This window comes from Clarias gariepinus, chromosome 18 (assembly GCF_024256425.1).
Source record: "Clarias gariepinus isolate MV-2021 ecotype Netherlands chromosome 18, CGAR_prim_01v2, whole genome shotgun sequence".
Taxonomy (NCBI): domain Eukaryota; kingdom Metazoa; phylum Chordata; class Actinopteri; order Siluriformes; family Clariidae; genus Clarias; species Clarias gariepinus.
This window is the reverse complement of record NC_071117.1, coordinates 12,397,125-12,409,551: the sequence shown is the minus strand read 5'-3', so window position 1 is coordinate 12,409,551 and position 12,427 is coordinate 12,397,125. Positions and strand designations below refer to the sequence as shown.

General features: G+C 36.9%; 1 protein-coding gene across 1 annotated transcript in view; it reads left to right on the top strand.

Moving 5' to 3' along the window:
* The first annotated feature begins 2,730 nt into the window (after positions 1 to 2,730).
* Positions 2,731 to 12,427, top strand: part of pudp (pseudouridine 5'-phosphatase) — a 42,804-nt gene continuing 33,107 nt past the window's right edge. The window contains exons 1-3 of the mRNA XM_053476664.1: positions 2,731 to 2,844; positions 6,103 to 6,321; positions 7,104 to 7,333. Coding sequence (XP_053332639.1) covers positions 2,787 to 2,844; positions 6,103 to 6,321; positions 7,104 to 7,333 — 507 coding nt within the window. The 5' untranslated portion in view covers positions 2,731 to 2,786. The remainder of the gene's footprint in view (positions 2,845 to 6,102; positions 6,322 to 7,103; positions 7,334 to 12,427) is intronic.

Sequence of the window (12,427 nt, the reverse complement as noted above, 5' to 3'; positions counted from 1 at the left end):
CCTCTGGGAACTCCGGTTTCCTTCCACAGTCAAAAAACATGCAGATTATGCTAATCAGTGTTTCCAAATTGCCTACAGTGTGCGAATAAGTGTGTGTATGTGCCCTGAGATGGTATTGACACCCTGTCCAGAGCGTACCATACCTTGAACCCTACTTATCCTCGGATAGGCTCCAGGCCCACTGTGACCGAGTATACAGGATTAAGCGGTATAGACAATGAGTGAGTGAGTGAGTGTAAACGAGTGCCACGTAGTCAACCATGTACAGGATCAAACCTTAGTGCTGCAACTCTAACACTGCCCCAGTTACTTCCTGTTAAGCTGCTCTGTGATGTACAGTATCTAAGCCCACTGATGCAGTTTGACATATAAAAAAAACACATTTTGTTATCCTAATCAGAAAAAAAAGGAAAATGAATAATGCATGATCTTTCAGGACTGGGGTTGTTTTCTGTCATACACTGGTTAAGTGATATTTAAAAAAAAAAAAAAAAAAAGCAAAAATAAAGCTCAGGTACTCATAAAAGCAAGATCAAATGAACCTCTGACGCTCCAACATGAATGTTTAACACACAGTCTGTTCCTCCAGAGATCATGTTGGTTCTGCTGCAGCTGGTGTTGTCCTGACATTTTACATCCTGCCGGAATGATCTTGCCCAAGTTCCTGGAGCTGCTGTTTCTTAACTTGACAGACATTGGAGTCGGTATAAACACATTCTTCATTTTACTGGAACCTAATATAATTTAATACACACAAAGTTTACTTTTTTAATAATAAACAAATCCCAAACATCAGCACAGCGGTTATGAAAATATTACCAAAATAACTTCTCGTGACAGATGCCAGATGCTTTCACAGTACTCTGATAGCTCCAGAATCGAGGGAATAACAGCGAGCATGTTTAATTTTTTTTGCCATATTCCATTTCTCCAAATCATACCTGAAAGGTAATAAAGGAATGAATAAACAAATAAAACAAACAAACAAACAAACAAATAAACACGTATTGGGAAATTTCTGGGGTTTATTTGCTAGTACATAGAAGCATGAGAAAAACAAACAAAACAAACAAACACTGACACACATATAGGCCATTACTAGCTGAATGCTAGCCAAGAAAATCCTGAGATTTTGGGGGGCTGGTATGTTGGTGCATAATAAATACAAACAAACAAAAACAAACAAACAAGCAAGCAAACATTAAAGGTTAAATGGATTCATAGACAGATAGATAAATAGATAGATAGGCAGGCATTCATTATTGATCCTTAGGGGGAATTTTCTTTTTTTTTTTTTTTGCTTTAGACTACTACTCTTTCCTATGCCCCATCACTTTATCTTTTTTACTAACTATTCGTGTATCTTTCCTATGCACCATCACTCTATCCTTCCTGTGCACCATCAACCTTTCCATTGCACCAGTGCTCCATTTTCTCCTGTCTCATTGCTCTATCTTGCCTCCATTTCATCACTCTTTCTTCCTTCCCTTCACTTCATCTTCCCTCCACTCCATCACTCCATCTTCCATCTGCCCCATCAATCCATCTCTGCTCTGCCCCACAGCTCCATCTTCCCTCCACTCCATTGCTCCCTATACCATCTGCCCCACAACTCCATCTTCCGCTGACAGCTGTACGAGTGCTGTGTTTGTGCCTCTCTATCACAACCTCCCCAATTAGATGTGGAATCCAGAGCCTCATTAGCTGCTCCATGTAGGACGATTCCTCTCGTTCCCCAGACGTAACTAGCCCCCCTTCCTCGTCCTATTAATGAGACACACTCGGTTTACACCGTGCTCCCAATTACCCAGCGAAAACTTGACAGAGTACAGAAGGAGGCCTGTCAGGTTTTACTGGTGGATCTTTAGGAAAAAGAAAAAAAGTTTTCCTGGACCATGATCCATCCTGTGGGATGCTGAGGTGGCCGAGCATCACACAGAGCATCTGCTGACCGAGTTTCAGTGTCAGAACAGAACCTCGAAAGCACGACACAAGCTCCTTGTTATTCTCAGTGGAAAATCTATTGATGCTACAAGTGGAATAAACTTAATGCCCTCTGTGAGTAAGCTGCTGATTATGGATGAAAAGAGGTTGGGTGTTAATGATAGAAAATAATTAACGATAATTATTACACAAGGCGGACTCCCACTCATTTGCACCATACACTTTGTTTTTATTAACTAATAGAATAGTGTTTGTGATGACTGAGTGCAGCAGCCCACCTACTGTATGGCATATGCAGAGCTGAACAATATTCCACCTTTATCATAAAGGAAAAATAGCAGTCACTACTAAATGACTAAGAACAAATGCTAAAACATCAGGGGAAAGTGTGTGAAAAAAAATTAAGTCTAAATTTAGATTATGTATGCTATCGTGCTGCCACAGAATGATTTCACAATAATCAAAGACACACACAAAAACATTAGGTTTGCTCCTGAGCACAGAACAACTCCATTTCCCATAATGTACTGCGGGAAAAATGTTGGACCCGTACAAGTATCTCAGAGTTTCGACCGTTTTTCGTGATATTATTATTATTAATAGTACTATAAACTATATACATAAATATTTTCACTTAAATACTTGGGTTCACGACAACAATCATTTCATAATATGTGTTTTATACATTATTACAATCTATTCATTAATTTAAATGGAAATTATAGTGTAAACTACACATGTCGTGATTCGTTGTAAGTTTTATTTGGCCACCATATTTTCCGCGAAATAGACCTTGCTTTCCTTTTCTAAGAGCTCAAAGGTTTGAAGTTTACCGCGTTACAATGACAGCTTATAAACCGGTCTCGCATGTGATTTTCGATATGGACGGGTTGTTGTTAGGTGGGTGAGATATTTATTTGCTCGGGGGTTATCGGATTCTGTTGTTAAATGGAAAAGAATTGACACGTACCATCAAATGAATAAACAACTAGTTATTATGTTGTGAATGCCAGTGTCGCCAGTAAATACTGTAGTTTTTTTTATTTTGTATATTATATTCAATGAAGTTATTTTCTTCCTCAAACCCTTGGACAGATGTTCAGTTAAAGATTTCAGCCTTTGACGCTGTACGTTTGGGCTGAATCCTAACGCGCTCACTACTTCCTGGACACGCGCACTGCGTAACTTATGACGTAATCGCTTTACCGCCGTATCCAGTAGTGATGGGAATGGGCAGTCACCTCCTGATACGATATTATCACGATACATCGATTCTACAGTTATCACGATTTTGTGAATGTACTGATTCAATATAAATGTTTCCCCCTCACAATTTTAAATATTAAAAACAAAGTTTAATGAGTAATTTAATAATGCGTGTTCCCTATAATGTTAGTTTTCTCACTTAAAAACCAAGAGTCACATTTAAACACAATCTAACATACATACGTTTAAATACAAGCGTTTAGCATTTAACTTAAAATTAAATAAAATAAAAAAAGCTACATTGTTACTGTGCAGCGCGTATCTCTCTCGGTCGCCATCATTATTATTTATAAACAAATTTATCAAATGATTCATCGGCTTAAAAATGCGTTTTTGTTGAGTCACTTGAAAGTTTTTGTGCTAGGTGCAGAATCATTTATATCTGAGGCTGGCCAATCACACTAAAAACCAGCCAGTTCTGGTCACTGGCTAATTGACTTTTTCATCTCTATTATAAATATAAATATTTATAATATTATAAAATAAATTATATATTTACATATCACCACACAAAAGAATTGCGATTCATGACTGAATCAGTTGTTCCCCATGTTTATTATCTAGTGCACTACTTGTTTTGTAGGAATTAGCCTTGAGAGTCTTGCGTCGATTCCAGTCCTGCTCCTTTTGTCAACCTTAAAAAACTTTTTAAGATAAAGAGAGACTGTGTGTGTGTGTGTGTGTGTGTACACGTGCTAGACCAGATGAACACTACACATACGCAGTGCCACAGGCCAGGCTCGTGCCCCCTGCACTGATGGATGGCTTCTGCCACCTTGCCCTCAGACTGTACACGTGCCCTTATGGCTGATGTATATAATAATTGTATTTCATTTGAGCTCGGGGTGACACACAGAATAAAGATGTGTGCCTGGAGTGCGGTCAGGTGTCCTGTCACCTGGGTCTTGCCCTTACCTGGGCTATTTTCCAAGAACTGCTTTAGTGAGACACAAAAGTAATATAGCCAGTGATCGATGGCTTTGAGGGGGCGCGAGGAGGACCTTCGGTGCAGTACCTGGTGTGTGTGTTTGTGTGGATGTTTCGTCTCAGCGGGGTAGCTAAATCTTTTCAGAGGAAAGTGATTAATGCACGCTCAGGAAGGCAGTAAAAGTAACCTGATGGCATTGCAGAATCATTTGCATATTATTTAAGTCAAAATGGTCATGTTCACTTCAAAAGGTGTTATACAGTATGAACACTAGAATAGACAAGAGAATTTGAATTAGAATAGGATTTTATCAGACTATAATAATTGCCCGTATATATTTACAAAAAACTACCACAGTTATCATGAAGTCCGAAAAAAGACACACTGGAAGTGAGTAGTTACGAAATAAAAAATAATATATAGAAAATATATAGAAAATAGAAAATAAGAAAATAATTTTGGTAAAAGTCACTTGCATGCATTACATAGATATACTTGAATATTAAATATCACCAAGAAGAGAGTTTACAAGAAAACAAAATAAAGAAGTGAGACAAACTGTAGTGATCAGTTATTAGGAAAAAAAATTGGGAAAAAAAGTGGTGATCATTGATTTCTTTAAAAGATTGGTAATCGAGGACTGGTCTTTAAGAACAGTGTTGGTCAGTGATTTGTTGTTTGGAACAGTGCTGATCAGTGAGGATGGGAATTACCAGGGACGACCCGACACGATATTCACATTTAGGCATTTGGCAGCTGCTCTTAATCCAGAGCGACTTACATTTTTATCTCATTACACGTCTGAGCAGTTGAGGGTTAAGGGCCTCGCTCAAGGGCCCAACAGTGGCAACTTGGTGGTTGTGGGGTTTGAACCTGGGATCTTCCGAACCATAGTCCAATGCCTTAACCACTGAGCTACCCCTGGCCCCTATAATATATTATTATATAGATATTATCACAATAACTACAGGTTCTGATTCGATTTGTACAATCCTGTTGATTTTGCGATTTTATAAATTCCTGATTCAATATTAAATCTTCCCCTGATTTTGTTACAATTCTAAACAAACTTGGCCAATAAGTAACTCCTACCACACAGGAAGCTGATGCTGTAGGATTACAAAGGAACAGCACTATTTTACCGCCTCTACACACAAAACTAAAAAAAAATAACAATTATTTAAAAAATCTATTTTCGAATTAGTGTGGTGATACAGCAATTGCTGCACAAAAGCATTGCGATACATAATAAAACAGAAATAATGGTGGTGGTAGTGATTGGTTGTTGGGAACAGTGGTGGTCAGTGATTGGTCATTGGGAACAGTGGTGGTCAGTGATTGGATATCAGGGACAGTGGTAGTCCTTAATTGGTTATCCTGAAGGGTGGTGGTCATTAATTGAATGTCCGGGACAGTGGTGGTCAGTGATTGGTCGTTGGGAATACTGATGGTCAGCAAGGCTTTAAAGGGCACATTTCCAGATAACTACAGCAACTACCCTGAGACACAGTGATGTATTGGCATCACTGTGTCTCAGGGAATTTTGTAATCACTCTGAGGCAGGGGAAAAATTATAGATTGGTACTAATATTTTTATTATATAGACCTACAATGTTTAGGGCTGATAGATAAAGTTAAATTAAACCGTGCCTTGAATTTTTGGAGGAAAAAAGTTTCTGGCCTATTAATTGGAATAACCACATTACTCACACAATTAGGCTAGATGTGCATACTTGATAATGTACATAACCATGAAAAACCATGAAAAAGTGTGTGGTTTACTCCCTGTTAACAGTTTCAAATAAAACTCCCAAACAAGCTTTAAAGGCATAATTCTATAAATGCTTTTAATCCAGTGACTAAATCTTGCTCAAAAAAGCTCAGATTTTTAATTAGATATTTTTCCTCTTTGCCTCTACAATATGGTTAACAAGGACTACAGACCTTTTTCTTTTACTGTACAGATACAGAGAGGTTGTACACAGTGTCTTTCCAGGAGATCTGTGATCGGTTTGGGAAGAAGTACACATGGGAGGTCAAGTCCACGGTGATGGGGAAAAAGGCGCTGGATGCGGCCAGGATCATCCGAGACTCTCTGGAACTGCCCATGACGAGCGAGGAGCTGCTGGATGAGAGCAGAGCGATACAGGAACGTCTTTTCCCCTCTGCTTCTCTCATGCCAGGTACTTGAATGAAGATTTTTTTTCCCGTGTTAGTAGCTGGAAGGTTGCGACTTTAAATCCCTTGACTACCAGAGAGTTATTTTTAACCACAAGACTTTTTAAACATCAAATTCTCAGTCAGATTGAAATCACTCGAAAGTTTCCTTAGGAAAAAAAATGAATAAATGTAATGTAAATGTGAAAAGTTTTTTTTTCTTCACCCTCTTGCTTTAAGGAGTGCGTCCCCTGCTTTGCAATTATATATGCTGAAAAACTTGCATTTGAAGAATGAATATAAAACCAGCCTGATCAGAGAGGCTGCTGAAATAATTGGGAAAGGTCATGACAATCGCTGATTCTAGTGCTCGTGCTTTCTTAATTAGCTCTTAACTAACTTTTGATAAAGAAGTCCGCATTATGCAGAGCACTTCCGAGCCTGAGCAACCACTCTGACCTTTTTCTGCGATTTTGGGCAGGCACCCCAGAGCTAGCTAATTTTACCTTTTGTTCGCGGAGCGTGAATTTCAGAGCAGGAGAAAAAAAATAATGGGAGTCTGTGACCGGGATAGAGTAATGTGTAGTCCATGCACATTCGAGCAGAACAGAGGAATTTGGCTCCTCTTAAAAAGCCATCTTCATCAGTTCAGTGTTCAGGATAATAAAACACGGGTCAAGGAGCTGTTCTAATTAAGTGACAGTTTTCAACTTGTGCAAATCCGATTGGATGCCATCTGTTAGGACCCTCGGGTCTCTATCCCGAAAGTCTCCATTCTAACATGCCGCATTTCCATTTCAATCACCAGGTGTGGAGAAGCTGATCACACATCTTCATAAGCAAAAAATCCCCATCGCTGTGGCTACCAGCTCCGCCGGTGTGACCTTTGAGATGAAAACGACCCGCCATAAAGACTTCTTCAGCTTGTTCAGTCACGTCGTCCTCGGAGATGACCCGGAAGTGAAGAATGGGAAGCCGCATCCTGACGCGTTCCTGGTGTGCGCCAAGAGGTTTGACCCCCCAGCAAACCCAGAACAGGTATGGCACTCTCGAATGTCATTAACACCAATGCTGATTTCTCAATATAGCTCAGTCATACAGTGACAATTCTTCTTCTTCTTTTTTTTTTAATAGCAAGGCTTTGATAGCAAGACAAACAACAGGTTTATATTAGTACATGCAGGGTCTTGTTAGATGCTTCACATCATTTGAAGCTATAATAAACAGGGAAAAATATATTAAAAAAAATGTATATAGTGTGTAGAGCGGTGGATCGTAAGTAGACTCTCTAGATTTTTGTGCATCGCGATTTTCAATTAATCAGCACTAATAATTACTGTCTGATTTGTCTTCAAAGTATTTAAAACTACTAAGAGTATTTAATAAATGTTAAAATTGTGTTGTCGATTGTCTAAACATCATATCACATGCGAGGAAAAATCAATCTTTTTGTTTCTGCTCCATACTCCAGTTTAGTAGGTGCCAGTATTGCATCAACATGTTGGTACTCTTATAAGAAGGAGAAGTGATACTCTTGCAAAATTCTACCATTTTCTATCCTTGAACAGTTTCTATTTTTTGGAAAAGGTATAATTTTTTTCATGAAATTTGTCAGTTTTGGACCATTTTACATTTCATTAAGTTTACCTAAATAATTAAATAAGCATGTATCGATTCTGAAGGTGGCATGGTTGTTTGCAAGTGTTTATCACTGTGGTCTCCCACCTCCATGGTTAAGGGTTCGATTTCCGCCTCTGGTCTGTGTGTGTGGAGTTTGCCCATGATGCCAAATTGCCCATGGTGCCCCAGTGAGTGGGTGTGCCCTCCAAGAGATTGGCACCTTGTACCGCACTTCATACCTGAAGTCTTCTGGGATAGGCTTCAGGCTTTTTGCGACCCTGTACAGGATAAGCGGTATAGAAAAGGAATCAATGAACAAATAAATAAATTCTAAAATGACATAACCCCTTTATTCTGTTAATTGAATTGACCAGCAAATCTTGAATTAAATTGCATAAATGATTAAATCATGTAACTCTAATGGTGATGTTTTATATATGAGTTTGAAAGGAGTCTCCGGTGTCAGCACTTTGTAACATTTAGACATTTTTATGTCATGTGATATTGCATTCTTTGATTTATGGGTCAAGCCATCTTTTTAAATAAAATGCTAACTGTTAGCATTGTCCTCAAACTGTCAGCAGTTGTTTTGTTGGCAGTCTACATTAGCAATAACTGGAAACAGAAAAACGTTTTTACACACCATGCTTCCAAAAGTAAAAAAAAAAAAAAAAAAAAAAAAAATATATATATATATATATATATATATATATATATATATATATATATATATAAATTATTGTGATAGAAGAGCAATAAACCACTTCAGAACATGCTGTTATAGAAAAGTAATAAATGTTGGTAACAGTATTCAAGTACTAGTGTCACTTTAATCTGGTGATTAACATTTGATTATATTCTATTTTCCTCTGTAGGGCAAAACTTTGTGCACCCTTTATCATGAAATAAGTATAACAAAGATTGGATTTTTACTGACAAGACATTTATTATTGCAATTAACACAATATATTATTCGTAAAGAAATATAAATAAAAATAAATATAGGGAGTGTCAAACCTGGACTGCCAGCTCCACTTAAAAAAAACGCTGATCTCCCAGGAACTACTTTAACGGCCCAAACATGTGGAAATTGCTTGAAGTGATTGCAGGACTGTATAAGAAATGTGGCAGGATCTTCTTGCCAAGTTGCTGCAATGTTCAGTATGAGGTTGTGCATTGTTTTGCAAAAACAGAATGCTGCTGAAACCATTAATGGAAAAAAAATAAAAATAAAGGACCTTCTGGGAGGTTTGTGCAGTGATGTCATGTTTTTTGCAGGGACAATGATGTGAAGCAGGCAGTTTGGTCAAGGCACCGGTACACTGAAAAACTTTATACCTTGATGGTATCCAAGCACTAGTGAAATGCCTGAATAAGTGCATTATAAGTGCATTATAATAAAGGTGGTTATTCTACACAATTGAAAGTCCTGGTTTGACGCAAACCCCCCTTGTACTGTACTTACAGTTGCTCACCATTCTGTTACTTGCATGTAGTTCAGTTAAAATAATTTTCTGTTACAGTTCATGTTTGGATTGTCATCTTTTTACAGGGGAAAAAAAATCAAGATGTACTTGAGTTTTGGATGCAAACTTTTGCTTTCTTGATTTCTATCTCATGTCAAATTTCTACAGTTTCTCACACACACTGTAGCAATGGCTTGATTATTAAGACAGAATTTTGCAAAACAACAAAAATGTTTTCCGAAAAGATAAACAGAAAACAGATTTTCTTTTTCTCTCTAATTATTACAAGCAACATCATTACAGATGACTTGATTTCCATGGTCTCATCTGTAATAATTATGCCACCGTTTTATGTAAATTCTGCATTCTCAAACACAGTGTGTTGAAGTTAATTGGTTAAAATCAAGTAGAGAGATTGATCGTTTAATCTATCCCAGTACATGGGTAGCTGAGAGATTTATTTATTGTTTGGTCTCTGTAAGGGATCGAATTCTTATGTTTAATTGCCTTGTATAAATGTGCCAAGAAAGTCTGACAGGAAAGTCATCTGTAGTTTGGGATTAACAGGACACATGTTTCAGTTTACAGTGCTGTAAAACTCAATAAAAAAGGGAGAAGAATTACAGAGAGCAATAACTGTAACAGTAATGTCAAACTTTCTCTCTCTTGCTGTCTTTATGATAATTGTATTACAGTAACACATGTAAATCAACCGTTATCTGCACAACAATATTGTGATGAGTCCAGGTCTGAGGAAAATCCTCTCAGATTTGTTTAATTTAAGGTGTTTAAGGCAGCATTTTTTATGATTATTACATATTTACTAATAATAATAATAACACTTCTATTTTCTTTGGGATTCATTTTAATATTGTGTATGGATAAAAAAAAAAAAACACAAACAAAGACGGTTAATAGAAGTTAGGTGAATGTGCTAGGCAATTTAATTTCTAATTTGTTTGTCATATGAAATTTGAAATATTTCAGTTTTTTTTTAATACAGTAGTATATTTTCTTTTATTCTCAAATTTAAACTTCAAAAAAATTGTCAGCTCTTTCCTCCACAGAGCATTAATGCTAAACTAGCCAGCTACACTCATGCTAAACTAGCCAGTTAAACTAACCAACATATCTAGCATTTAAGACAAACAAACTCACATAATGGTTGTTTTGGTATATTATTTTTAGATTTTATTTGTTTAAATGCTTTATCTGAAAAATAGGATAATCATTTTGGTGTTGCATTATGACAAATTCAAACCAGTTTGCTAGCTCTTATAAAGCTGTACTAGCAAGACTGTACTCAGTAGAATTTAAAACATTTAGCAGATTCAAGTAGATGATTCGTGAGTCGTGAGATTTTTCTATTCAGTCTGTTAGAGGCTTCCTTAACACTCCGTCTTGTCCTATTTTAAGGACATATCATATCATAGGGTAGCATAAATAGCATGGTGAAGAGAATCTACACTGCCATAAGTAATCATGAACTCTGTGAAAAATGTAACCCTCTTTAGGCCACTTTGTACTTTCTGTCATTAGTGAGTCTTGTGCGTAGGCGACCGCCTTTCAAGTTGTTCTGTTCTAAAGTGTGTGTGTGTGTGTGTGTGTGTGTATGAGAACAATCCACTTATTGAGAGAGAGAGAGAGAGAGAGAGAGAGAGAGAGCAACAGTGAAAGACAGAAAGAAGCAGAGAGAGAGATTCTGGTTCTACTACAGTAATTTGTACCTTGACAGTTATTCCTGTGGAATCGAATTTTTTTAAACTGTGATGTTTTTACTTTTACAGCCCTTAACTTGCTGATTTAAATATTTTCACCAACATGATTAGTCAATAAAGAAAACACAAATTTTCTTTAATTGCATGTCACTTTAGGTGTGTTTACATGAACCCCAATATTCCACTAATAACGGGAACAACAACCCTATCAGAATAAAACCACGTCATGTAAACACTTCACTCGGAACAATCTGACCCCATCCGGCCTGAACAGAATGAGGATTTCAATGGGATTGAGAGAAGTGCTGTAAACCTTTGATAATCTAGTCAATAGGCAAATATTAGCCATGTAAACACTCGTTTCTCTCTTGTTGGGATAAATGAGACTGAAAAATAGAAAGCCTAAACTAACCTCGATGTTTATATTTCTGGCAGATTAAACACGTCACAGTGAGCAGAACCACTTTACGCATTTCAAAAAGGGTTAGGAGTAGCTCAAATTCAAATTTAGGTTTTATTTGTCACATACACAGTCATACACAGTACAATATGCAGTAAAATGCTTATATGACCGACCTTAAAATCAAGCTTATCAATAAGAAATAAATTAAAGATTAGAATAAGAATAAAATATAGAAAAACGTAGCTATGATAAAAAGAACTATAAAATATATGCAAATATAAAAAAAACTTAGCTGTACAAAATAACGATAATATGGCTGTGCAAATATGGAAAATATGGAAACTTGTGTGGAAATTGATATAGAATTTAAATATAAATGTCCGGCAAAGTGTGCAAGTATGCATGAATGTGAGATGTAATGACCTCAGTGGTTAAGGTGCTGCAGTATGGTTCGAAAGGTCTCAGGTTCTCGCTCATCAGTAGCATCTTGGTGATGCTGGGGTTTGAACCTGAGACCTTTCGAACCACACATGAGTAAAATGCTTTGAGCATGTAAACTCGCTTCTTATCAGATCAGTGTCCATGTAAACAGACCTGTGGGGATTTGTAATCTGAATGATTTTAACCAGATTAAAGAAATATAGAAATAAATAATATATAATTTTATATAAATAAAATATAATATAAAAATTGTTAGCTATTCATTTATAGGTTGGAACATCAGTTTATCACTAAATCATCCTTTCACAAGCCTCTCTCGCACTCTAATGCACACATGCATACACACACACCTACTCACACACAAAAATTCAACTTTATTTTATTGATAAATCACAAAAGGAGGAAAGAACCCCTTGTACAGGACACCTTTAACATACTGTGAATCAGTGTAGATCTAAATGGGTGTCTGTAAACCCGATTAAGT